The 27467-nt window shown below is 48.6% G+C and overlaps 8 protein-coding genes across 8 annotated transcripts; 5 read left to right on the top strand and 3 right to left on the bottom strand.

Moving 5' to 3' along the window:
• Positions 1–1173: 1173 nt before the first annotated feature.
• Positions 1174–3162, top strand: J7337_007715 (uncharacterized protein; the record flags this gene model as incomplete). The annotated part of the gene is made up of 1 exon (XM_044825348.1): positions 1174–3162. The coding sequence occupies one exon, from the start codon at positions 1174–1176 to the stop codon at positions 3160–3162; it is 1989 nt and encodes a 662-aa protein (XP_044681005.1).
• Positions 3163–6455: 3293 nt separating this feature from the next.
• J7337_007714 (uncharacterized protein) lies at positions 6456–7274 on the bottom strand (the record flags this gene model as incomplete). The annotated part of the gene is made up of 2 exons (XM_044825347.1): positions 6456–6722; positions 6801–7274. The coding sequence occupies 2 exons, from the start codon at positions 7272–7274 to the stop codon at positions 6456–6458; spliced, it is 741 nt and encodes a 246-aa protein (XP_044681004.1).
• Positions 7275–9737: 2463 nt separating this feature from the next.
• J7337_007713 (uncharacterized protein) lies at positions 9738–11112 on the top strand (the record flags this gene model as incomplete). The annotated part of the gene is made up of 3 exons (XM_044825346.1): positions 9738–10793; positions 10841–10946; positions 10997–11112. 3 exons carry the CDS (start codon positions 9738–9740, stop codon positions 11110–11112), a joined length of 1278 nt encoding a protein of 425 aa, XP_044681003.1.
• A 1288-nt stretch (positions 11113–12400) lies between these two features.
• On the top strand, positions 12401–13279 carry J7337_007712 (uncharacterized protein; the record flags this gene model as incomplete). The annotated part of the gene is made up of 3 exons (XM_044825345.1): positions 12401–12692; positions 12738–12988; positions 13043–13279. 3 exons carry the CDS (start codon positions 12401–12403, stop codon positions 13277–13279), a joined length of 780 nt encoding a protein of 259 aa, XP_044681002.1.
• Positions 13280–15915: 2636 nt separating this feature from the next.
• J7337_007711 (uncharacterized protein) lies at positions 15916–17675 on the top strand (the record flags this gene model as incomplete). The annotated part of the gene is made up of 6 exons (XM_044825344.1): positions 15916–16004; positions 16054–16181; positions 16234–16668; positions 16719–16763; positions 16810–17361; positions 17416–17675. 6 exons carry the CDS (start codon positions 15916–15918, stop codon positions 17673–17675), a joined length of 1509 nt encoding a protein of 502 aa, XP_044681001.1.
• Positions 17676–19891: 2216 nt separating this feature from the next.
• On the bottom strand, positions 19892–20466 carry J7337_007710 (uncharacterized protein; the record flags this gene model as incomplete). Its single annotated transcript, XM_044825343.1, has 2 exons — positions 19892–20386; positions 20440–20466. 2 exons carry the CDS (start codon positions 20464–20466, stop codon positions 19892–19894), a joined length of 522 nt encoding a protein of 173 aa, XP_044681000.1.
• Positions 20467–23021: 2555 nt separating this feature from the next.
• J7337_007709 (uncharacterized protein) lies at positions 23022–24993 on the top strand (the record flags this gene model as incomplete). The annotated part of the gene is made up of 6 exons (XM_044825342.1): positions 23022–23070; positions 23156–23224; positions 23276–23382; positions 23431–23752; positions 23802–24051; positions 24108–24993. The coding sequence occupies 6 exons, from the start codon at positions 23022–23024 to the stop codon at positions 24991–24993; spliced, it is 1683 nt and encodes a 560-aa protein (XP_044680999.1).
• A 325-nt stretch (positions 24994–25318) lies between these two features.
• On the bottom strand, positions 25319–27024 carry J7337_007708 (uncharacterized protein; the record flags this gene model as incomplete). Its single annotated transcript, XM_044825341.1, has 5 exons — positions 25319–26117; positions 26168–26340; positions 26388–26553; positions 26604–26746; positions 26797–27024. 5 exons carry the CDS (start codon positions 27022–27024, stop codon positions 25319–25321), a joined length of 1509 nt encoding a protein of 502 aa, XP_044680998.1.
• Between the last annotated feature and the right edge of the window lie 443 nt (positions 27025–27467).

Here is a 27467-nt window from a genome sequence, read left to right as displayed (position 1 = left end):
CTTCCAACCCAGCTTCCTGAGTCAACGCCTTCATGACCCCTTCCTTCCCAAGTCCACTCCAAAACATCCAGCCTTTATCATCTAGCCACCTCTCATCAATAATAACTGACGCCTCATCAGTACCAAAAGTAGACAAAAAGACACCACCCGGCGCAAGCCATCTACCAATTCGCTGTATTATCTCTCTCTGTTCTTCTTGTTGCAAGTGAATAATGCTGTACAGAGCCACGGCTGCTGTGAGGGAACCAGGTTCAAAGTCTAGTTTCATCATGTCGCCGGGATGGAACTCGACACGATCCTGATACACAGCTAGGTTTTGTCGAGCAAGATCTAATTGAACATCTGAAAGGTCATTGACGTGTACGTGGATTGACGGTGCTCGAGCAAGCAGAGTTGACGTGAAAGGAGTTCCAGAACCGCATCCAAGCTCGAGGACTTGCTTCTTCGCCGTATCACCATTTAATTCTAGTTCTGGGCAGGAATTCAGAAGTTTGTCGAGATATTTGAGACGAAGTTTGTGGTGGCGCGCTGTCCAGGTGTTGTATGCTGGTGCAATCGCGTTGTATGATGCACGAAGGCGGTCTTTCATATCAACAGGCGGCTCCGTGATTCCTCTTGGTGGGATATTCGGCTTCGTGAGATGTTACTGGTATATCAGAGATTTACAAACGTGAGTTTAAAGACTATTGAGAAGTAGTCAGTATGATGAGTCACGCCGAACGCCAATGTAAGACAACCAGAAGGAGCGTGTTCCGCCGCCACCAGTATCGGTCCAACGTCGGCTACACCAAGTCTCAACCACAATGATAGTGCTACCAGCATTCTTGGGGTTAACTTGAGGGGGGATTTGGGGTCAGATTGTCGACTATGGCAATTCATACTGAACTGTACATACTCCTCCGGAAGACTTTTTTGAACTGCTCGAATAGGATTGCCAACGCAGATCTTAGCCTCTCGCGGTAAATGCATCGTCATATCTGCCCCTGTCTTCCCCGCGTCCTGCGGCCCAGTGGTGGGACTCAAGCGGCTAAATTATCCCATCCATACAAACGACGAGATCTTCTCCCTGGTGCATTTACCGCCGAAGTCTTCGGTATAATTGAGCCGAGTGACAATGCTTATATTTAAACCCTCTGAGGTATCTTTCCAAGTGGACATCGGCACACAATCATGATGGCGTTCCTCTCGTTGAAGTCGTTAGCTTTGGCCGCTGGGCTAATCAGCCATGCTTTAGCCGAATTGACCACTGCTGAGAACTCTACCCACATCTCCCTCTCCAACATACGCTTCGCAATTGTTCTCGCCAAGTCTAGTGGACACATCATCGATGCTACACTCGATGGTCAAGATCTTCTCGGACCGCTGAGCGGGAATAGCGGCAAGGGTCCATATATTGACTGCTCTTGTATCCCAACTGGTTTCTGGACACCTGGTAGCACCGCAGATCTCCGCCTCGTTAAAGGTACTGATTCTACTGGAACGAAGTATGGCGGCATTATTATGAGCGACACCTACAAGCCGACCAACCAGACTCTGTCGCAGTACTTCTTCCTCAGGGGTGAGGAAACAGGTCTGCATACGTTTACTCGTCTTACCTACTTCAATGCGTCGAAGCCATTCTTGCGAGACCTCGGTGAATTGCGTACACTGTTCAGGCCAAATACCAAGCTTTGGACTCATTTTTCCACCAGTGAGGGAAACTATGGTCCTTTGCCTGATGCTTCGGGTGCTTTGACAGTCCAAGATGCTACTTGGTATGTCGGCAATAAAACCGATGATCCGTACGTTGAGCAATACTCCGACTACTGGACAAAGTACAATCTCTCGGAGAGTTGGCGCAACCATGATGTCCACGGCCAGTTCAGCGATGGCTCTACCAGTGCAGATGGAAGTACATTCGGTGCATGGCTTGTTCACAATACGCGAGAGACATACTATGGCGGTCCATTGCACTCTGATCTCGTTGTTGACGGTATCGTGTATAATTACATCGTATCTGGCCATCATGGCGCGCCAATGCCAAACATCACTCATGGTTTTGATCGGACCTGGGGTCCTCAGTTCTACTACTTCAACAAAGGCGATAAAGACGCAGCACTTGCCGATCTTAGAGCTGATGCCGCCAAGTACGCAGATCCAGAGTGGAATGCAAAGTTCTATGACAGCATTGCCCAATATGTTCCTAATTATATCCCGTCATCGAGGCGAACTACTTACAGTGGCAAAGTGAAGCTTCCTAAGGGCGCAAAAAGGCCGATCATTGTTCTTTCAGAGAACAAGCAAGACTTCCAGCTCAATGTGTTCAGTACAAAGTCACTTCAATATTGGGCTGAGATTGATGAGTCTGGTGGCTTCAGCATTCCTCAGGTCGTGGACGGAGTGTATAGAGTCACCATCTACGCTGATGACGTCTTTGGATGGTACATTAGAGACGACATTAGCATTTCCAAATCCCACAACAAAGGCAGCTTCACCTGGAAAGAGGAGAACGCTGGCAAAGAGCTCTGGCGTATTGGTACACCTGACAAGTCTTCAGGCGAGTATCTACACGGATACGCCCCTGATACTTCAAAGCCTCTTCGGCCCGAGCAATACCGCATTTACTGGGCCAAATACGACTTTGTCGAAGATTTCCCCAAGGGCGTCAGCTTCCACGTCGGAAAGGATCAAGAAGCCGAAGATCTCAACTACGTTCACTGGTCCTTCATCGCCGCAAAAGGAAACCATCTCCGATCAGAGAATTATTACGACAACGTCAACAACTGGACCATAACATTCGACCTAACGAAACCACAACTCAAAAACGTCAAGACCGCAACTTTCACAGTGCAACTCGCCGGCGTACGCACCGGCAACGGTAACGCGAAGTGGACGCCCGTCAACGATCGCTTCAATAGTGACTTACCCTGGACTATTAGCGTGAACGGCGGGTATGAGGATACATGGGTGATTCCGTACTGGCGAAGCGGCTCGTGTGCTGTTCGTAGTGCGGTTGCGTGTCAGAACATTGAGCACAAGTTTGAGTTTCCGGCTGAGAGGCTGAGAGTGGGGAAGAATGAGTTTGTGTTGAGTTTGCCGTTTAATGCTTCTAGTGTTGAGACGGCGCTATTGCCTGATACTCTTTATGTGCAGTATGATGCGTTGAGGTTGGAGGTTAAGTAGTAGTAGATACAAACTTGGTGTGAGTTGCTCGGCAGTTCACTTATCATGGCGGAATTTGTCACAGTTGTAGTAGTACAAAGATCGAGGCACCATAGATCTCAAATCGTAACGAAAAATGTTTGTCTGTGTTCAATTCATTTTGCCTACGGAACCTGTCGGTCCTTTCCTACACAAAGCTAATTATCGTTGAATTCCCAATGCTCGATCCCAGTAGCTTCAACCTTCTTCAACTCTCCAATCTTCTTGCCATCTTCATTATTAGCGACTGCTCCAACGTCTCTCTTCAACCCACATTTCTCACAAAGCATTTGCGCTGGCTCTGTTGCCCCACGGCATGTTGTCCCGTCGGGGTTTGTTCGCATGCACTTCCAGACCTCGGTGTCTTCTCGAATTCTGTTTACCATAGGCATTGTTGATGATTTCCTTGACGATGAATTATTGCGTGTTGTAGTTGATATTGTAGGGTTCTTTTCTGTGGTATTTATAGTTATTTGGCTAATGACCCTTGTATCTTGGCTGAAGTTCACTGCGATGCTGGGATGGTGTCACTTACCCTGCGACGAGCGCCTCACAGTAATGGTGGTGTCACTCTGACCGGTGATCGGAGAAAATATAAATCACTTCATGAGGACGGCGATTCATTACGTAAATAGAACCCCACATGAAGAAGAGACGCGTTGATCCTGTTTATAAACCAGTCTTCTCTGTTCCCACCCGTCACTGATTACCCTGGAACCAACCGCAGTCTCTTCCACACTACCAAGCTGAGACATCCACGTCAATAAACTCCCAAAACTCCACTAATCCTTCCACCTTCTTCAGCTTGCCAATGACTCGCATTCTTCCGTTACAGGCCAAGTCTCCCTTATCTCGTCTCATCTTGCAATCGTCACATTGCTTATCCTTTATATCATTGAGATTACCGCATTTCTCTCCCTCACCCTTGTACTGGTTGCATACCCAAAAGGCACTCTTTTCGGGAGGTACGTTGTACGTCTCGGCCATCGCTGTCGCGTTTCGGATGTTGCTTTTAAGTTGTAGAGTAATTGTTGAGGCGTTTGGTGGATGTTCGTAGGAGAAGCTGCTACTTTTATTGCTGTGCTTGGTGTCAGTGAAGGACTCAACATGTATCACTTGATGGCTGTTTTCACTCACGAGCATTTACACTGACAAGGGGAGTTGATCAAAGAAGGAAGTAAACTTAAGAGCTGAATCGAAAAGAGATGTCCTGTCATTTTAATACAGCTTTGGGTCAGTCACTAGGATAACTAGCTTTCCAGCCAAACGCAAAATACTGGGCAACAGTGAGCGCCACATGTATGTTGCCTAAATGCTATGTGACCTTTGTGCGCTGTGGCCAATTCCCTTTTTAAACTCTTCAGCTTGATTGATATTGAAAGCTTATAGCATCTCAACGAGATATATCAAGCAACACACTGAAAGCTCCTGATTAGCTTTAGATTTTGAAGGACAATATCCACATACCCTACAGCCTTTCAACCTTACCAAAGCACAGCCTTTCGCAAAGAACATTCCAATAAAGTCAAAGTCGTTGCGTACTGCGCTGGGAATAGACATCGGGTTCTTGGTTCCTTTTGCCCTGGAGCAAGTCTCGCTTGTATTCCTATTACAAGGCTGCTGGTCTTCTCTGCATTGTCCACCTATACGGGTCCAGATAGGACCTCGACACTTGGGATATAGGCCCGAAGGTTTCGCCGCCAACGACACTTGATTATGAGTCTTCCCAGTTCAAAACAATCACCATCTTGCTCCATCAAATCACACTCCAGTCCCTCCCTCTTGAACCGAGTCCTTTGGCTCCAAATGCTCCCAATACTCCACCACGCCTTCCACCTTCTGCAGAACACCAACTTTGCGTTTATACTGATCAAGGGCAACATCTCCTTTGCCCCGTTTTGATTTGCAGCCGTTGCAAGTCATGTTTCCCTTGTTATTGAGATATTTGCATTTTGTTTTCGTGTCGATCCGCTGCCTGCACTGCCAGAACAGGATCGTCTCAGGAGGTTTGTCGTATGTCTCCGTCATGGTGGAAGTTTGCAGGCTTAATATGTTTTGGGGTTGTAGATCTCGGTGCCAATGCAGTTGACTTGTTTGTTTGTTTGCTCGCGTGTTTACCATCTCTGTTTGGGGGCGATACCACTACTTTTGTATCCATTCTCCATAATGTCCACGTCTCAAGTCACTGTTAGGAAGTGTTGCTTCAACTGAGGTGATTCAGCTCAAAGTTACCCTACGTCGCTGGCAGTAAACTGACTGTCCCAGCATGCATCACAAATCAGCGACTTTTACTACAAACACTCACGGTGATCGAACGGGTTATGCTAATCACAATGCAAAGATGATACTGTGAATGGTAATGTCTCTCTGGTTGATTCACTTTAGCCAAACCTGACCTTCATCAGTTTTTGAACTCCCAAAACTCCTTGCCGCCTTCAACTTTCTTCAACTCCCCAATCTCAACTCCGTCTTTATCAAGAGCCTTGTCTCGCTTGTCACGCCTCGCCTTACACGCCATGCACACCTTGTCCTCTTTTTCGTTAATCTTGAAACATGTCTTGCCGTCACCTTTGGTCTGGCGACATTCCCAGAATTCAGTTTCGTCGGTGAGTTCGTGGAGTGTTCTCGTCATTTCTACTTTCAAATTTTCGTATTAGTTCGTTAGTTTACAGCTGGCGGAGTGGTTTGTTGTCCCTGTCTGCAAGAAGACTTCCTATTATTTATAGTCATCATGCGTGGTGATTAGTTGCTCGTCGACTCCTGTCACTCCATTCACGGATTCTGTTTCTTACCTTACCACTGCCATCGTCGTAACCTCGGCGACGTTATACAGTTGGTCAAATTGACATCTACGTCAGACTTGTCTCGTCCAGCTCAAGTGTTCACGGCGGCAAAGTCGATATATGAATCAGTACTCATTAATTTTAGTATTCCTGAATCTCAGTCGCTCCCAATGCCTTTTTTCCCAGCCGACCCAAAGAAAAATAAATTACATAGATTATCATGACCAAAACTTGAGTTTTCCCGCCCAACCCGACGCCTGTCCCCGGCTCTCATTACCACCACCACCACTATTATTCCCAAACGACACCTCCCTCGGCTTATGATAATACAAATCCGTTTCCCTAAACGAATAATCCACATTCGTGTTCGACGGTAATATTGCCGACCACGCAGACGGTGCCTCTCCGCAATCACCACTATCCGTACTCAAACTCGAACCTACAGAATTCCTCTCGGCAGGATTTTCATAAACTGTCGGTGGGCGCGTGGTGTCAAAAGATGGGAATTGTTGGTGGCGTGGTGAAGAGCGTGATGCACGTGGTGAGTCGAATTGACTTCTGCCAGAGAGGCTTGATACGGATCGCTCGGGGCGGGGAGAGCGGAAGTATGTGCGAAGGAGTTCGGGGGATACGGGTTCTGAACCACGGGAGGATCTGTTGGCGGAGTCGGAGGAGGAGTTTGCTGAGCTTGAGAGGCTGCTGCTTCTGTCGTGATTCATGATGCTTTGGCTCGTCAAGTCTGTTCTTGTCGTTGGGCGTCTTGAGAGTTGGCGAAGGCCGTAAACCTGTAAGAGTTAGTGCTTGTACACGTCGGTGGAGGTAGTGGTGATGACATACCTGAGGTCGCTCGAGCGAAGAGTCGCCAGCAGTTTGTTGAGGAGTCTGCCATTCATTGTAACAAGTGACGCCGAGACGGGTAGACTCGTAGGCTGAGGGGACGAGAAACATGCCAACCAAGAACAGAGCATGGAATGCTAGCAAAACATAACCAAGCGCACTCGCAGCAATATGAGTCCACAAATCAGGAATCATTCCCAAACAGAGAAGAAGCACTGAAAGTCGCGCGCCAGCGATCAAGACTGGTTTAGAAAGCAGCTCAGATGTCGCGCCAACCCAAGCAAGGAAACCCAGTTGAATGACCTCACAAGCCATGAGCGAAAACAACTGAACGGTTCCGAAACGCTGCAATCCACCGATTATAACGCCCCGAGCGAAAAGAAGAATGAAGGTGACATAACTGTAATAGTCCTGCGTTCGTGACGGTTCCTCGGGTGTCTGCTTGTGAAGATTGTCGACCAGTAAATACCCCATGTCTTGGGGACTCCGCGACATTCCCCACCAGCACCCAATAATCAACAACGCAACCACCACGATGACGAGGATTGTATAGTAAACGGGGCGAGCGCTCGCGCTGTCAAGTTGATATGTCGTCCAAGCCGTGAGCGGGAGAAGTAGATAACTCAGGTAGACTCGTAAAGCGACCCAGATCGTAGCTTTATGCGGTTTCGAACTCCTGTCAATCATCCATCTTCCTGACTGCTGAAACCAATCGCGCGTCCATCGTAAATGAAGACCAGCCTGAATTACCGCGTACAACAGCACGAGAATGACCGCCGCCAGCGTCGCGATGTTTGTCCAGGTTTCCACTGTCACTGGGGCTCCCATCACCTGCGTCATGTGCTCCAACCCCGAAGTCCCGCCAAACGTGCCGTTGATCTCGTGGATCCCGTCGCGAATGCCATAGTACAGCGAATGTCGCCAAACAATACCCCGTCGGGTCATGAGGGTAGACCAGCTCGTCGAACTAACCACCGGTTGCAGAAATCCAGGCTGTCGGAGGCTGAGCGCGCTGGAAAAGAAGATGAATTGTATATACGCCAAACAATCGGCGATGCGCGTGAGATGAGACCGGCTTATACTCCTCTCCTGCCCAGACTCATCATCTTCTCGTAAAGGATGCACGAGATTATACCATTCTTTCCCGACAGCTGCCAAAACAACCAGAATAAAGGTAAGCGCCGGTATCCAGAATGAAATCTCCTGGGCACTGTATCCAATATCCGGCGTCAGGAAGCCGTTCAGGCACGCCACTGAGAAATGATCCGGAGCATCAATGTTGATCTCAAACTCATACGCCGCCAGCGGTTTCGGATCATTTATCCAGAACAGGACGTCAAGATACTGCAAGTGCCAAACCCTGTTGATCTGCTTAAACTCCCTGGTCCGACACGTCGCATTCCGAACCTCGCCGTTGTAGCGCGTCGTCCCGCCCAGGGCCTCGAGGCTCAACTCGACAGAGGCGTTGCCAAGCAGCGATCTCCGACACGAAGCCAAGTCTGGATAATTCCCGGCTATTGCAAGATTAAGCGTTGTAGCTCCATTGCTGTGCTGGTCAAGATAGACGTCTAGACTGTCTGGGGAGTAGGAATATGCTGATGAGGATGGGACACTGCAGTCCTTGAACTGAACGTATGAGGCGTGCGCGGAAGAGAAAAGAGTGAAAAAAGACAATATTGGTAACGAGTGCATTTGCGATTGAATTAAAAATGATAAGGTGAAGGAATGGAATGGAATGGGGTTAGACGAGGTCTCGGCTGAGGATGAGATCTCGGCTGTTTTGGGAAGAAATTGAGAAAGGGAAAATTGGATTATTGTTGATGCCTGAGGTTGGAGGGAGGCGCAAGCATTGACGGTGCGTTACGTGGGTCGAACCATTTAAGTTGCTGGTACTTGCCTGGTCTGGGATGGCCTGGGATGGTCTGGTCTGGGATGGTCTGGGTAGACTTGCAGACTTGGTCTCGTTATCCGTAGTGTTGCAACTGAAACGCTATCATGGTCCCAGCGTAAGTGCCGAGGCAGACTCAAAGACATTGAGTTAATTCAAGCCGCGTATGTACATTCAGTTGTTAAATTACGGATAGACGCTATTACTTCTCAGTACCCTATAATACACGTCTCTTGGTTATTGCAATGCAATTGCATTCCTTGATGAGAATTATGGTGAACCGCCACTCGGCGTCCCCGAAGTTTTGACTTCTAAAACGCCCTACGGACCATGAATTATCCGGGTGTCGCAGCTAAATTCCCCCCTTTTATTTCCGCCCCTTTACTAGCAGCGCACAAACGTCGCAATGCTCAAAACTCAATACCAATCAAGTCGCATTGATCACTTCTCATCAATCAGTCGCTCGTCAAAGCGTTGTCACCTCAATGCAGCCGTATGACCAATTGAGCAACATGATTGGTCCTTCGGGAATAATCACTCTTTGTACCTGAGGCTAGTCTGGATACGGCTAATTTGGCACTTGATGGATGCTTCACTTTGCAGCCAATCTCGAAACTGCAACGACTTGGGAACTCTGTCAGTTTGTCTACTGTGGGTTAACATGGGATTGAACAGGGGGTGGTTAAGGATATATACAAAACATGTTAATTGATGAAGCTACATCAGCTACTGGTCGGTGCTTTGGCGTAACCTCGTTGAAGTATGTCGCCATTGTCCCTGATGAATCTTCACATCTCTCACTCTGATTTGTCAATTGGTTCAACCACCTGATATCATTCCCATCATCTGACACCTGCCGACAAAGAAACCCGAATGCTAGCGACAAACACTTCACCCATTTTTTTCCAAGTGGCGCCCTTCAACCGCTAAAAAAACTAGCCCTACCCTGAAAAGCCCCCCGTTCCTAAAAATACCCACTTCCCTCCTCCGATCCTCTTCCACCGCCTCATCCATCACTTCACCCCAACCCCATCAAACAGACGCCCATAATGTCCCCCTCGTGCTTCTCATCCCTCCCCGCGCAACCAACAGACGAGATCTTCGATCTCCTCGCCCTCTACCGCGCCGACGCCTCCCCCGACCGCGTCAATCTCGGCGTCGGCGTGTACTGCACCGATGAGGGCAAGTCATGGCCCTTGGATGTAGTCACCCGCGTGGAGAAGCAGCTCTTTGAGGAGGCTAGTCTCACCAGACATGACTATCTCCCCATTGAGGGCGATCAGCAGTTTTTGAAGGTTGCGAGGGATTTGATTTTTGCAGAACAGGATGATTTGAGCATCGCCAGTGTGCAGACTGTCTCCGGAACCGGAGCGAATCACATCGGTGCGAGGTTCGTGGCTGATTACTTGAGACCGCAGAATATCTGGGTGTCGGATCCTACGTGGGCTAACCACCATATGATTTGGGAGTCTGTTGGTATGAAGCCGAAATTGTACCCGTACTACAAGAAGTCAGACTGTTCGTTGGACTTTGAGGGTATGATCAAGACCCTGGAGGAGCAAGCTCAGCCCCGCGATGCTGTGTTGCTGCACGCTTGTGCGCATAACCCAACTGGTCTCGACCCTACCAAGGAGCAGTGGAAGGCCATCGCAGAAGTCTGCCAGCGAAAACAGCTCTTCCCCTTCTTCGACGCAGCCTACCAAGGTTTCGCATCCGGATCTCCCGCCGAGGACGCATGGGCGATTCGATATTTCTATCACCAGCAGCCTCGTCCCGACATGATCGTCGCGCAGTCCTTCTCCAAGAACTTTGGTCTGTACGGCCACCGCACAGGCGCGGTTCATCTTGTTCTCGCAGAGCCGTCCAAGGAGATCCGCGATAACGCATACTCGACGTTATCGTACCTGCTCCGATCTGAGATTTCGATGGCGCCCAAGTATGGATCTACTATTGTCAAGACCGTTTTGGATAGTGAGGAGTTGACTGCGGCGTGGATGGCGGATCTGCAGGTTATGAGTAGTCGCATTAAGAGCATGCGACAGGCTCTTTATGATGAGTTGGTGAGATTAGAGACACCTGGGACATGGAACCATATTGTCGATCAGGTAAGCCGAAGATCTACGGTGATAGCGAGGAAGTGCTGACGTTATAGATTGGTATGTTCTCATACACTGGTCTATCTCCGTTCGAGGTCAAGGTTCTTCGTGAGCGATTCCACATCTACCTGCTCAACTCGGGACGTATTTCTATCTCTGGATGTGAGTCTGTTTCCGTATTTCTGGCAGACAGTGCGCTAATGATACGATAGTGAACAAGAGGAACGTACAGTATGTCGCCAAGGCAATTCACGACGTCCGAACCCAGGGCCATGCACTTAACGGAACCAACGGGACAAATGGTACAAACGGCGTCAACGGGCACTAGAGTTTATATTTTACATATAGATCATAAGAGCTAAAATACCCTCCCGGGCCAAAATAGAGATATTCCTTTACGACAATTGTTATGCTTCGCTCAATCCCGAGTAAGATGAATAGTCGAATTGCTTATCTGACTGGAGACACCCCTGATCCTTTTTCTTCTAATCCGGCAGAGCTTTTTGTCATTGCATTTTTGTTTTTTTCAGTGGTTTCATCCACTGAAGAGAAAACGCGGTCTAAAGCTCACTCGGAGTAAAAACAACATGATCTCCGATGCCGGGCCGAGCTCGGCCATAAAAATTCACGTCTCAACGCCAAAGGACGACAGGTCCATCAACAATCTGCGACTGAACAAGAGACTTAAAATTGAGGCAGCCCAGTTAGTCCCAAATTGAATCGACAGATGAAGTTCACGTGCACCAAGCTCATATCCTGTTGACGACCCAAGGCAGCGCATTGAGAGACTACGTGATAAATTGATCCTGTCGCGTTGTCAACTCAGTCGCACTATAACACTCTAAAGATAACATCGCAGTAGACTTTAATCAATTACATCAGGCCAAGTGAGGTACCTTGTCTCAATCATGAAATTCACTATCAGATGGCTCCTTATACCAATATCATAGCCATCTTTATCGTCGTCTCTGCTCTCCTAGCCGTACTCAACAGCCTGAAGATACATACTAGCATGCCCGTGGTGGACGAGACAAGATAATCGCATCTTGAAGTGGATAAGTACGCACATATCTCTGGACGGCCGACCAACTGTGACAACTAAACAGTAAGGCGTGCCAGTACGCGTTAGCCATGTAACAAAACTCGGTAAATGATTCGCTCAACACTGTCGCGTCGGCATTGTTGAGGATTGAATTACTCAGCTGGACCAATTCAACAACAAAATAAAGCCATGACCGAACTTCTACTTCTAACACCATCGTGCACAACAAGGTCAAAGCAAGGTTTCTGCTTCTCAGGCTCCATAACTCGTATCATTAGTGGCCAGTGTCCGGTGGGGCATGAGACACCATTTTCCTGATTAGGCAATTCTCAACTCTAGGATTGCCAACGGATAACTCGGGAACTCAGTGACGAACTTTTTCAGAGTCAATGATAGGCTACCGCAATGTCTTGTCGTGGACAACACGCCGTCGGGGTCCGACTTGGCTATTCGGATGAAAGATGATGATATGGCACGAGAGGTATAAATACAGCGAGCTTCCAGTCTTGAAATTTCTACATTATCAGCATCTTCTTTACAAGCTTCAGACTCTCTCTTCTTAAACAATTTCATCATGCCCGATACCCTCACTCTCCAAGGCAAAGTCGCCATCGTCACCGGCTCAGGCCGTGAAAATGGCATTGGCGCTGGTATTGCCCTCGCCCTCGCTCGAAACGGTGCCTCAGTCGTAGTAAACTACGTCTCCGACTCTTCCAAGCATCGCGCCGAAAACGTGTGTGCCACTCTTCGTCAGGCAGGAGGAAAGGCCATAGCTATCCAGGCTCCAGTAGATACTACTGAGGGAGCAAAGTATCTCGTTGATAAGACGCTTGAGGGGTTTGGGACCGATCATGTTGACATTCTTGGTAAGTTCCTCGTGTAAACTCTGCCTCCGGAACTGACTGTTGTAGTGAATAATGCTGCGACGGCATTTTTCTGCCCTATTACTGATGAACCGAACGTCGAGCAATTGACGAAGGTCTTCCAGCTCAATGTTCTTGGAGCTTTTTACATGGTCCACTACGTTATTGCTCACATGCCTCCCGGCGGCCGTATCATCAACATCAGTTCCACCAACGCCAAACGAGGAAATGTCGCTGTCTCTGCGTATGCAGCTTCCAAAGCCGCTCTTGATAGCTTGACGTGGACATGGGCTGGAGAGGTGCGTACCCCAGCATATTCCCTATTTCTGATAGATATTAACAAACATGTATAGCTTGGTCGCAGTAAAGGTATCACTGTCAATTCAGTGGCTCCCGGCCCCGTGAGGACGGAGTTATATCCCAAGGGACACGAGGATGAGTTGATGAGGGCGGAGGTTGAGATTACTAGAGCTGCTGATCGGCCTGGAACGCCTGAGGATATTGGTGATGCTGTTCTCTTGTTGGTTCAGGAGAAGTCTAGGTGGATTACGGGGCAGTATGTTGGTGTTAGTGGCGGCGTCACTTACTAGGCCGTTCGTATTAACTTGTGAAATGTCGTACTAGGATAGCCATTCTCCAATATCAGACCGAAGTTGCGTCATCTCTAATGGAGAGACTTTTTCTACCCAGACCACTTTTCGCAAACAATCCATCAAGTCTTCCCATGCACATAGCCGAATACGTGACATGGTCTGAGTGATCTGATCCAGATACCAGGGCTTCAAAGAACCAACACCCATACAGACCTGGACAACCAACACCCAAAGCTTCAGCTCCTCTTTCCCCTCCCAGAACTTGTCACCTAATTGCGCCATAAGTTGTTCAACCGAAGTATTCCTTCTAGCTGCAACGTACAGCGCATCACCAGACGACTGTGTCATGACCAATGCGAACAGAGAAACAGCCGAGATGCGCACTACCTCTGCGATAATTCCAGTAGATTTCGCTTGTGAAAAGCCGTCGTGTTTCGGTATAGAATTAATTCTTTGTAGCGATAAGACTCGATGTGCGAGAGCGCAGACTGGAATGAGGAGATCGAGGGCGAATGGGCTGTCGAGCCATACTTCGTTTAGTAAGACGGCGACTTGACTCGCGGATGCGAGAGCGCCATCGATGATAGAAATTGGTTCTCTGCTTCCCTGATCATCACTTCTCAATGAAGTACAAAGCTTCTGGACATATCGCGATCTGGTAGCTTCGGGCAAGGTCGGTAAGTCTCGAGGCAAAGGGAATCTCGGTTCGGCATCCTCCACCATTGAGCCCAAAAGGTCACAGCTGTAAAGGTCAGTAGATAGATCGCTCCGTGGGAGATAACTTACATAAACAGAGATTGTCGGATAACGGGGCGTGAGTCCATTTCTTCAACGCCCCCAGCCATCTCAACTATTCTTTCCAGGCCTGTCATATGAACCATCCACGATTCCGAATTCCCGGAGCGCATCTGTCTCATTAGCTCATGCTGAACTCTAAAACTGTTTCGGGGACTTACATCAAAGGTCGCGAGACAAATAATCGTCCCGATAACAGCATTTTCACAAGCTTTACTCTCCACCTCAATCCCCTCCCTCACCAAGCTCAACGACTCAGTATACTGCTGAACCTCCTCCAGCGTCGGCGGACTCTCAAATGTCGCTGTAAATTTCTGTCTCCATCTCAAAACAGGGTCGACAATAGCTATTGATAGTAATCCTTCAGAGACCATATCCATCGCCCGGAATAATCTTCGGAAGTTATAGCAGACTTGCGCGTCGCCCCAGTATGTGGGGATGAATATCAACTCGCTTGTTGGATGAGGTGTGCGCACTGTGCCCATTCGTCGGGAGAGACCTATGTCCTTCATTACATGTTGGCGGATTTTCCGTTGGGCTGCTTTATCTTTTTTCGCGGGGTTGACTTGGACGAATGCGAGTGCGGAGGGCTGTGTGTTGTTGCTCGGGTGAAGTTCCGGAATTGTAGGGACTTTTTGGACCTTGAATTTGATCTCCATTATTGCAATAGTATGTCATCAATTCTGAGAATGAGAATGTTGAGATGCTTTGATGAGGCTGAACTCATCTTGGCTTAGTAAACGGGTCAAATAATTACCCGATTGTCGGTTGAGATGAGATGGCCAATAACTGGTTTGTGGGACGAGATGCAGGGACTGAGATAAGCTTATCCTTATCCTTATCGCATCTTGTTCTCATCAGCCAACATTTAAACGATGACGCTCAGCAACATAAGCTAGTTACCCTGCACGTCAGTGGCTGGCAGCGGAATCCTCTTCCTCTTTATGCAATTGAACAATTTCTAAGTCAATTGAGAAGAGATTGGTTATCTTATACTGACTATAATGCGCTCGGCTTTTTTTCCATTTGACCCTGTGAGATATGTACCGTATTTTGGGCATAGCATTGTCGGATTTCTCGTGATAGACTCTCTTCGGCTTGACCAATAAAAGTAGTGCCATCCAATCTCAATTGGCGACTCATCATGATATGTTTGACAGAGCCTTTCCCCGTCGAGGCGCCATCTCCTCATTTAAACCCTCTTTCCGCTATGCAATTATTGCTTTCCTCGGATAGTAAAGTAAACCCCTCTGTTCAAAGCTGTCAAGCAGATCAAAGACCCCAGACGTTCCCCCGGAAGCGAATCTGACTGGTCTGATCGATCCCTCAACCGAGATCAATCCAGACCTCCCTCCCAACCACGTGGCCCACCAAACAAGCATCAAAATAAACACTCAGATTAACATTACGCAACACTCTAATAAAATAGATCAGTCTGGGCACATCATCATCCCTCGGAAGGCAGCGCATTCCAACTCATCTTCCTCGGAACACCAACCTATCAGCTCCCTCCCCCCACGGCCCCAAGTCTCACCTTGGCATAGTCGCAATCTTCGCAAGGAACCCTAATCCTACTCTGAACCAATCATAGTGCTTCTAAAGCCGACATCATATGCCGGCAGCTGCTAAGAGTCTCCGTTCTCCCCCAGATTTGCTACCCCAGGTAAAACGGCGAACTCCAGTACCCCGGATCCGATAAGGACTAAGACACACAAACCCCGCTCCCACTAGCGCTGGGGGAGAGAGAGCTGAATCGAGAGATTGGGTATAAAGGGGGTGAGACCGATGTCGATCTTGGGCTGTCTTTATTTCTGCATCATCGTTTCTTCATCAGCAAAATGGATACCAGCGCGCAGAACGAGAAATTGCAGAATGGCGCTGATACTGCGTCCAACATGACCGACACTCCCGGCGCGACTGTTGAGAGGTACGCGTCTTCCGTGCGCTGTTTCAATTAGATGGCTCACGGTTTGCAGCATTGAGAACGCGCAGTTCTCCATTGATCCTAAAGCAGAGGCTCGGCTGCGTCGAAAGATTGACTGGATGATCGTTCCGACCGTTTGTCTACTCTATCTCTTCTGCTTCATTGACCGCGCAAACATCGGTGCGCGATCCCTTCCCTACTCATTGAATGTTCCAAAATTAACACGAGTCAGGAAACGCCCGTCTCGCAGGCCTAGAAGAAGATCTCGGGCTCACGGGCAACGACTACAACCTCGTCCTATCAGTATTTTACATCAGCTACATCGTCTTTGAGATCCCCGCCAACCTTTTGTGCAAATACATGGGTCCCGGATGGTTCATCCCCTTGACATCGTTAGGTTTTGGTCTGTGCTCTATTTTTACAGCGTTTGTGTCAAATGTCCATCAGATTTGTGGTGTGAGATTTGTGCTGGGGATTTTTGAGGCGGGTATGTTACCCGGTATTGCGTATTATATGTCGCGATGGTATAGACGATCAGAACTCACCTTTCGGCTGTCGCTGTATATCGTCATGGCGCCGCTGGCGGGTGCGTTTGGCGGTCTTTTGGCATCGGCGATTTTGAAGCTTCCTAACTTTGGACGCTTCACCAGCTGGGAGATGATCTTTGGTAAGTCGTCTCACGTCTCGTCGCATGATCAAACACTGACTTTCCTCCAGCCATCGAAGGTATCATCACCGTCGGCCTGTCCATCATCTCATTCGGTAGGCTTCCTACTTCTCATGCTCTGGCATCGCTAACATGTCTCAGTCACTCTCACCGACCGTCCCCAATCAGCCGCCTGGCTCACCGAAGAAGAAAAAGCCCTCGCCCTCAACCGCATCAAGGCCGAACGTCTCGGCACAACCGAAGTCCTCGACAAGATCGACACCGCCAAGATCATCGCCGGCATCCGCAGCCCCCTCACGCTCTCGACATCCATCATCTTCCTCCTCGACAACATCACCGTCCAAGGCCTCGCCTTCTTCCTGCCCACCATCGTACGAACGATTTACCCCGAGCGAACAACTATTTCCCAACAGCTCTTCACTGTGCCGCCATATGTCGTCGGTGCTTTTTTCACGGTGCTTATTCCGGGAATCAGCTACAAGTTAGATAGGAGGCAGATCTTTATTATTCTTTGTGCGCCAATGGTTATGGTGGGTTATGCGATCTTTTTGGGGACGACGAATGGGCATGCGAGATATGGTGCTACGTTCCTCGTTGCCAGTTCGGCGTTTGCACTGGGGCCTTTGACGAATTCTCATATCAGCGCCAATGTTCTCAGCGACACAGCGCGCAGTGCAGCCATCGGAACAAACGGTATGTCCATCAAGACATCACTCTCGCAATTGAAAAGACACTAACTATTCACAGTCATGTTCGGTAACATCGGTGGTCTCATCTCCACCTGGTCTTTCGTCAAGAGTGACGCGCCCAACTATCCCATCGGCAATGGGTTAAATTTGGCTACCTCGAGCACGATTCTTGTTCTTGGTGCCGCAACTCTCTGGTGGATCAAGCGCGATAACCGGAAGCGGGCTAGTCGACCGGCTGAAGCTGAATTGGCTGGTCTGTCGCAGCAGGAGATTCAGGACCTTGATTGGAAGAACCCTAACTTCCGATGGATTGCTTGAGCGACGGTCTTTGGTTGATAGTATAGCTTTCCATATCAGAAGTGATTCAATGCACTTGGCATTCTCTAAATATGGTGTTTGTATACTTTGGCGTTCAATCGAGAGGCTGTGATGTTTTGCAGACCGAGCGCTGGGTGTCTCAAGCTTTGGCATTGAGTCATCAATAGTTTCAGTGTCATATTGATTGAATATCAATTCTGCGTCACTACGGAGTAGTCGACTTGGCTACAATCCTTAGCTTAACACTAACAGAAGACCTGGTCCCCGTTTTGCCGGCATCAGGGCTCCCCTATTCAATTACAAGAGCCTGTCAATTGCCAGCCTACGGACGCAAAAGTCTGCTAATGATTTTCTGGCTTGGCTCGACTGGCAATTCGGCGACAGCAACGTTTTGATCAATGACGGTTCTTTTCGCCGTAATGCTGGTCTCCGTCGTTGAAATCGCTAGCAACAAAATCCTGCCATTTGCATTGTCGGGTTCAGTGGTATCGGGTAGTGGGGCAATTATTCGTGCGGCCGTGATGTTCTGGAACCTAATTGTCTTAGGGTTTGTCTTGCACCGATAACCCGCAGAAGATTTTAATGAACTCATTTTAATCCATAACCTTAAATTGACGTCGTTCAACTCCGATAGCTCTGAAACTAATGAAAGTGATTTAGAAACACGTTTATGCCCTGAATGATGTCGTACTGTCAGAGATAAGACCCTAAATTCTGAATAACATGATTCTGTTTATTTAAGGTCTATTTCAGAGCGATTGTTCAAGTATAGGAGTTGCTGTCACTGCAAATGAATTATAATAATGAGTGATGGACTTCATATCTTTGAGTATAAAATACTACACATCCTCGCAGTCCCCTCCCATTTCCTTAAGGTCATATCTCTAAATTCTCCTCCTCTGTTACAATTACACACCAACAACAGCTCCCTAGTAAAAGACCTAACCTACAACCGAAATTATGTGCCAGATCAGAATCATTAGGAAGCAATGCCAGAAATGCTACGTCAACTTCCCTGCCGAGGTTTCCGTCAGTCGTTGCCAGAAAGCAGTAGATAACAAGGTCGTAAAGTGCGACCCATCGGATTGCTATGAGGTTGGGTCAATGGCAGTTGGCAATTGGAGGGATTGTAAGAAGTGCTGGGCAAAATATGAAGCGGAGCTTGAGGCCGAGCGTGAGAGACAGAGGCTTCTGTTGTTGCAGGGAGCGAAGTGATCGTGGGATTCAAAAGGCTGAGGAATGAGGGGTTTGGTATATCTTAGATTTTGAGGCTTACCTATATATGTTTTGAGAACGTTCACTCTAGTGTTGGCCAAATATCAAGGATAGAACCGAAACCGCATGTTACGAAACTGCGCTTGGAACGTGGTTTGTCACTTGAGGAACCCGGCAGGCTTCTCTACTTCATGCGCCGACACTGTCAGGCAGATTCACCGCTATGGCTTCCCTTATCGGAAGTTGATACGGCGATGGGCCACAGGCGGTTAGTCTCATGAAAAGCGCCGAAGAAATAATACTATAAGGTGATGCCACATATCTTGTTTGCATAGATGAAGTTAAAATAAACTTCAACACACCTGATGGGGGCCCCAGAGATTAATGTCATTCACGCAAGGGATACGAGAAAAATAGGGGTAACCAAGGGAGTGGCCTAGAATCGGCAAAACTACGGATCGCGATAATATGAACCACAATTTCGTTTTCAAGAGCAAAAGTCAATAAACAAAATGCATTCGCTTGATAGAGTCAGAAACTGAAACCTTGATATCATTAACTTTCCTTTGTTATGATCTTGATGCTAACGACTGTTCATAACACTTGCGAAGTCCATTGAGGCCCCTAGCTATGGTGTCTTTGCTAAGGCTTTTGGTACTCCATTCAGGACGGGACTCACTTCACGATCACTAACAGCACTGTTTTTTCCTTGGTGCTAAAGACCTTGTGGGGAAATGGTTATTAACAGCTAGATAAATTCTCATAATTGCATCATTGGTCCAACTTTATCCTTTTTGCTAAACGCAAGCCTAGCTTTCGCGACAATGCCAAATACTGGAATTTGGACCGTCTTGGGCGCATTTATTGACAACCAAAATGAAAACGCAATTCGCGGGATGGCAGCGAGTAGTCACTCCTCGAACTCACGCCGTGTCTTGGGAGACATTCCAAAAGGATTGCCGTCTTCGGTCGATCAAGGTAACCCATGCTGCAAGACAGGTCTAGTCCAGATCAAGGCTCATGACAGTGTCAGAATTTGAGGGGTGCCTCTGAGACTCCTTAGAGACTCTGGCGTCCCACGGAATATGGATATCATTCCAGAAACCCATGTCAGCGTTCACATCGCTTGCCATGACCTCCTTCTTAGTGCCAGCCCAGATACCATACCAGCTTCCATACATCTCCATCGTGACAGTGCCGGACATTTTGAGCATCCTGAGCCACGGATCGCTGGGCAGCTTGATCCTTGAGCTCACCGACCAACCAGGTGCGACCTCGGTGAGGAAGCTGGAAAAGACTGGTCGGTAGCCGCTGGCATCATCTCGAGAACCCTCGCCAAACAAAACACCGGGCGTGTCTGTATGAAAGTGGGAGTAGCTGAGGTCAGAGGCGTCGCTGCTAAGGGGAGAAAATTCATTCCAGAAGGTGATGGGGCCGGTGCCGTTGTTGGTGATGGTGACTTCGATGGTGAGGGGTTGACCTCGCGAGATAGAGGGCTGACCTACAGTCGCAGCGCCTCACGGGCCCGGAGAGTTCATCAGCCAAGTACTGATGCAAAGGCCCAGTTCAAAATCATATGTAAAATCGCCGATTCACTCCCCGAAGCTTTATACGCTCAGTTCAATATTGAATCTTTAAAGGAAAGTAGCACCCAATCAATTGCATTTGCTTATCTCCTCCTGGTTTCGATGACAGAATACAATAAAAGAACAGATACATGCAAGTTTTGCCCTCCAGCTAGCCTGCTCCGTGAAGGTTTATTGAGGTCACGGGCAACTTGATAGCTTTTCCGACAGGAGGTCCTCCCATTTTGACAACTTCACTCTTGCAAATGCTGAGAGAACCGCTTCAATACTCAACTAATCGTGATCATGGTGGAGCTAGGCGCACTTCTATCCTACATTGACAACCTTGAAACTGAAGGGGCTAATGTATGTGTTTACCAGTAGATAACAATCTTTATCCAGGGAATCTTATGCCCCTCTGGGTCGTGCGAGGAATTAGCAAGACAGAACGCTTTAAGTTACACGGTAAATATATGATATTTTGACCACGATACCTCGCCATGGTATGTTCACCAGGATGGTCTTACATCAGATAAGGCTATCTGAAGACATTATTGATTAGATAAAACCGCCAAAGTCTTGGCAAGATTATCGATAAAGATGTCACAGCGGAACAACAGCGGAGCGACCACTCTTCTTATCAGTGGCTTATCTCCGACTCTTGACAACTGAGTCACACTTATCCCGCGGCTCGTGGATTACGTCCCCACACGATGATCCAACTCGCGCTGAGCGGAGCGGAATTGCCGATCAGCGACATCCCGCCTCTTCACCGGCGCAGCCATGATATTCAGTGATCATATCTGCAGTTTTCACGATCGGGACTGATTGTCTTTGAGTCTACTCCAGTGAGCCTGACGAAGATTTTGAACAACCTGTCTGGCCTCTCAAATTATGTCAACATGATATTCTCGTGATCAGCGAGATTGGGAATGGCAAAGGTGGATTCATCCATTCTTTGATGGAGCTTTGATGTCATTTACCCTAAATCTTTTCCTTGAAAATTCTGAGTCACTGATCATCAGGAAGACAAAGACAGATTACCTGATTTCATCATCAAAAGAATTCCATTATCTTACCAGTATTAAGGACATATCTGGAATTCTATCAATAGCATTCCAAGTAGCCGGCAAAACAACCGGCAATCTGTATTTCCGTCTTCAATCCTCGTAAGCTTCATCTTGGTCGGTATCACCATCCTCTAGTCCAACAACTCGTGCAACAAAGCCCGACCGCTCCCCAGCGTCCGATAAAACACGACACATAATCACCAGCCGGTCTCCCTGTCTCCCGACTTTCTCATCCATAACCTGTTCGCCCTCGCAGTCTGCTTGGCGGCACCACATGCCCACTTTAATTAAGCATAACGCGAGCATGCTTAACAAATAACCTTAAACGCCAAGTAGCCGCCAAGCGCCAAGCGCCAATCTCAACGCTCCGCCAACCTCGAGCCAAGAAAGCCGCCCCCTTTTGCAATATCTTGGCCAGGTGACTTGGCCACACACTCATATGGCGATGATTCGCTTTGGCCGAATCATTCTCTACAGCCAAGTGCACCAAATACAGCCAAGGTCTTGGTGCACTTGGCCACCGTTTGGGGCTTACGACTGTGAAGCGGCCTGTGTCTCCCCATCCCTCGCTGTCTTTTCTTTTGCCCTGCCGATCTTATTTATCTGTTTCTTTTTTTAATTTTGATTGTTGTGAGAAATGCTGAGGCTGATTAAAAACATTACGCGTTAGAAGGGACGATCGAATCGTCGTAAGCGTTCAGCCTCGAGATTAGCGCGAGCTGTCGTAAACGCCATGACAATCCCACTCAGCTGGATATCGTCATCGGCATCAGAAATCCCGCAGCTTGCACTCTCGGAGCGGAAAAAGCGCCTGACACATTGGCAGGTGGCGTGTATTCCTTCCCTCTTAGGCTTTCCCTCACCTTCTTCCGCGGCGGTAGTGGAGCACTTGAGCACCTGTTCTCAGTCTTGGCTTACAACCTCCCTCGATATTCCTGTTATGAGCTTCCGCCTTGGGCAGCTTTGACCTGCTTGAATCACCCACGCAGATCTCATGTTTTAGTACTGTCTCTCATCATCTCCCCTTGTCTTCTGCCGTCAGTAAATCTTGGCTTCTGTTTAGAAGAAGCGTCTGAGGCATTTCTCCTTCCCCAGCTTCCCAGCCTTAAACTTGATCACTCGCTTTTCTCCCCCCGCGCTCCTCTTTGTACAAAAGGCTTTCTGCGCCCTACATACTGTATCCCAAACGCCACTATTGTAGAACCTCTTCCTTCTGATCTTGACCTGACTCTGCGCTACCTTTTTCTTTTCTGCTTGCTTCCTATGTTCTTTTGGTGAAGAACATAGTCGCTGTTGCAGAGTTCTCGTACTCGAAGGGCTTGTTGACTTTTTCTCTGGATAGTGTCTGGTACACATCCTCCCCAAATCTTCTCGGTCATCAAGCCTACAGCACCATCACCAACATCTCAGCAAACAAACCGGCAGACAGCAAGACTATATACTTCTGAATCCCCAACATTTAGTTACGTGATTCTGCATATATCCTTGACGCCAAAATGCCAGTCCTCAACCTCAGTGAGCTCAACATCGTGTTGGGCGTCTTGGGTCAGTACGATTTCTTCCTGGGCATTTCTTGGTGGTGATTTGCCCAGATCTTGGCGAACCTTGGCGTCTAACAGAGTTTTCACAGGTGGCTTCATGGCGTTGTACGGTATCATCTCTGTAAAGATCAAACAGTCATGGTACCTCGGAGAAGCTCGTAAGTTATACTGATCATTCTCTGTAGATGGTCACTGATGGTGTTGCGTAGTACCTGCTATGGTGTTTGGCATCATTCTTGGACCCGTATCAGCCAAGTTTCTCGATAGTGAGAGATGGGGTTCGGCAGAGCCTGGCCAGACTGAGGACATCGCTCTGGTACGTGACACCGAAGCTGCTATGATGCCCTGTGACTGACCTCTATAGGGCCTGATGCGAGTTGTCATTGGTGTTCAGCTTGTCATCGCTGGTTACTCGCTACCGGCAAAGTACAATGTGACTCGCTGGAAAGAGTTGCTCATGTGCCTGCTGCCAATCATGACCCTCATGTGGCTTTTGACAACAGGCTGTATTCTGGCTACCGTCCCCAAGCTTAGTCTTCTGGCTGCACTGGCCCTCGCATCATGCGTTACATGCACCGACCCGGTCCTTTCACAAGCTGTTGCCAAGGGTCCTTTTGCGGACAAGTATGTTCCTCGACATCTTCGGGAGATTATCTCGTCTGAAGCTGGAGCCAACGATGGATTCGGTATGTTCATTTCGTTGTGGTGACTAATCGGGTTATTGACGGGCTGTAGGCTTCCCGTTCCTCATGCTCGCTGTTTACTTGATGCGGCATGCATACGAGCACCCTGAGCAAAGTGGTGCCGAAGCCGCGCATCTTGCTGTACGCGCCAGTGCGGAAGTTGGTCGTCTTGGTGGTGGCATTGGTGAAGCCATGAAGAACTGGGTCGTCGAGACTTGGCTCTACTACGTCGCCATGGGTATCGCCTACGGTGCAGTGGTTGGTTTCACCTCATGCAAGGCCATCAAGCACGCAATGCGTCGGTAGGTCTCAATCACTCACTCCATCAACAGTGAATAAGCTTGCTAACAGCTCACAGAGGATGGGTCGATGAAGAGTCTTACCTCCTCTTCCCCGCAGCCCTCGGCCTCTTCATCATCGGCACGACGGGCGCCATCGGCACAAACGATCTCGTCGCCTGCACCGTCGCGGGTAACATGCTCAACTGGGACGGCGAATTCCTCGCCGAGACACACCGCCGTCACGATGAAGTCAACCACTGCATTGACGTGCTTCTCAACTTTGGCGGGTTCATGTTTATCGGAATGGTTCTTCCCTGGCAATCATTCCATGACCCTGACGGAACCGGTGTTACGCTGCCCAGACTCATCGCTCTTGGCTTCATGGTCCTTGCGTTCCGACGCATCCCAGCAATTCTGCTGCTGTACAAGGCTATGCCTGCTGTTGTCAAGGATTACAAGGAGGCACTCTTCATGGGTTATTTCGGGCCTATTGGTGTCGGTGCCGTTTTCTACCTTGAGCACATGAAGCACTTGTTTCCTCATCCCGAAGACGCAGACCAAGAAGAGCGCGACCTTCTCGCCGCTCTCGGTCCAGTCATCTACTTCCTCGTCTTCTTCTCCATCGTCGTGCACGGCCTTTCAATCCCTCTCCTCGACTTTGTCTACCGCAAGAGAGGCGTTGAGCCCATCCAAGACGACGCCATTTCCATCCGCCGCAAGTCATTCACCTCAGCGACGCCCGTCAACGCGATTGCCGCTGATGAAGACAACTTTATCGCGTTCAACCGCTTCAGCAGGCCTGTCGACGAGAATGGGATACTGCCTGGTGAGATCCCACCTGCTGTTCTGGCGAGGAATGAGTTTGCTGTGTTTTCGGGGGATCATCTATCCGAGGATGATGAGAGGGAGAGGGAGGAGCAGGAGAAGAGACGACAGAGACGGACGATTCAATACATGGTATAGAATTAGCGGAGCATCATAGATTTGTGTATAGCGTTGCGTTTAGAATCAAGCATGGAGTTGGTGTTTTACCTGTCGTCGCTGCGCATCGTGATTTGTTGCTTTACCCCGAGTCGCGTCTCTTGCGTAAATGTTTCTTCGCGCAAATGGTGCCAAGACTGACGTACGTCACTGAGAGCATGAGATAAGATAAGGAAGCATCCATCTTTTACAGTGCAGATGTACCTTAGGGTAGTTAACTGCAAATCGAGATTATTTGTGCACGGTGCATAACTATCGGCTTCCACACGTTGCCCTGCATAACGTGCATAATATACACAACTCCTCGTCAGTAAACATAAAAGTTCGTAACCTCAGGATGATCCCTCCTCGTCTTCTTATTCAAATTCTTCAGATGGAACCTCAACCCCCACGCAATAACAACAACACCAAGCGAAAATGCAATGCTCGAAACCCAAGCAGTCGTGTATCGCGGCTCATCAGAAGAAGGCCAAAGATAAGCCGTGTAAACATGAGCCAAATTCCCAAAGGTATTACAAATCGCAAGAGACACAGCTTTCTTTTCGCTCGTCTGTCCGACAGTTGCACTGATCCACGCAAGGATGATGTTATTGATACCAAAGCTGAAACCGACGAAGAGGTAGATGCTGAACATCCGAGCTGCTATGTTCAACGTTGAGACAGCGATGATGAAACCGACCATGACGATGCATTTGCAGATGGTGATGTGCAGCGTGCGCTCATTCCAGCGCCCCGATGTCCACGCCATAGCGATTCCAATCCCAGCGGCGAGGAGATACGGTGGGCATGTCAGGACTAAAGCGATGGTGTTGCTGTCGGTGAGAGTCCTCATGACAGTTGGCAGGAAATTCTGGAAGCCGACTGATGAGAGGTGAAGATTGTACATAAGGCATAGTGCCCATGTGCGCCAATCAGAGGCAGATTCTTTGAGGCCGACCCAGACGCTTGTCTTTTCGCGGACATCTGTTGTATCTGTGTAGATGCGGTTATATGCCAGCTGTCGTTGCTCTTCCGAGAGCCAGCGGGTGGTGAGGGGATGGTCTGGGAGGAAGATGAATGCTAGAATGGCGGTAAGGATAGATAAGGCGCCTTGGATGATAAAAAGCCTGTTGTATTGGGGTGAGCGTAGCCAAGGGATGGTGAATGTGCTACTTACCATTGCCAGCCAGCCAGACCATGCTTTTGGTCAAGACCAGCAAAGACTCCAGCGGCGATGAGGCCCGCAAAGGAACTAGCTATCATGTTACCCGTATAGAAGATGGCCAGTCTGACAGCAAGTTCCTTGCGGGTATAGAACATGCTGAGAATGAATAAAGCTCCAGGATAAAACTGCTCATGGTCAGACATGATTCTCGAATGTACATGGCAATACTCACCGGTGCCTCGGTCACTCCAAGGATGAAGCGAAGCGCAACCATGCTTCCGTAACTGTTCGCCAAGAAAGTCACTAGACTGACGACAGACCAAGCGAGACAGAAGCCCGCCATGTACCAAGATGGCTTGACTCTGTTGATTAGCATGTTGCTTGGGACTTGACCGGCACTGAAACCGTTAATTATATTTTTCTTTTGAGTGACGGTGATTGAACTTACATGTACCCGACAAACAGAATTGAAACGCAAGTGTTATACTGCGTCCCAACAAGACCAAGGTCTTCCTCCAGGCTGTTAAGCCGCGCATTGACGAGGGCGTTGCGATCGAGGTAATTGAAAAGGTACATGAACCATAGCATAGGCTAGATCACAAGTCAGAACAAACGAACAATCATTGGACTGGGATGCTTACGAGAATGTACTTATCCAATTTCTTGACAAGCGCAATCTCTCTCGGGTCCGTTTTCGCATGGGCTCCAAACTCATCTACCTTGTCCATCTTGGGAAACTTGGAAAATATGGCGTCATCGTTCTGTCTCGACTCAATGTTGTCAAGCGCACGCTCAATATGCTCGTTGCGCGCTGCATCATCGGGTTTGTGGTCATGACCACCTGGATTTTGAGAAATTGATGTCGCCATTTTCTTCAAAAACTTCTAATCAAAAGTTACAAAGAGTTTCTGTAAGATCTCGAGTCAAAAGACAGAAGCAGAGGCCAGTTTTTATGCAAACCGGCTCCCACGCCAAGACTCCCCCACGGGGAAACGAGATGCGGGGGATCGGCGTAGTTTAAAAAACAAGGTTGGCAAATGACGATAGTAACGCTCAATCTGACGATTGTGATTGGTGATTTTGGGATTAGAGTGGTAGGAGCTTGTGCGGACAGGCAGATAGAGTAGGAGATCTTCCGGTGGAATTGCTAGAAACCGGTATGACGGCCGTGGCGGAAAAGCACCAGCGTCTTGGGAGGTATTTGGCTAGCGAATCAGGGACAGTTTCTTTGGGTTGGAGGGGAGAGGTTCATCTGCCGTGGATGACGCGGATTGAGATCGGTCTTCTGCCCGTGTTTCTGGGCATGCTATTG

Source organism: Fusarium musae, chromosome 5 (genome assembly GCF_019915245.1).
Source record: "Fusarium musae strain F31 chromosome 5, whole genome shotgun sequence".
NCBI lineage: Eukaryota > Fungi > Ascomycota > Sordariomycetes > Hypocreales > Nectriaceae > Fusarium > Fusarium musae.
This window is presented reverse-complemented; position numbering and strand designations above follow the sequence as displayed.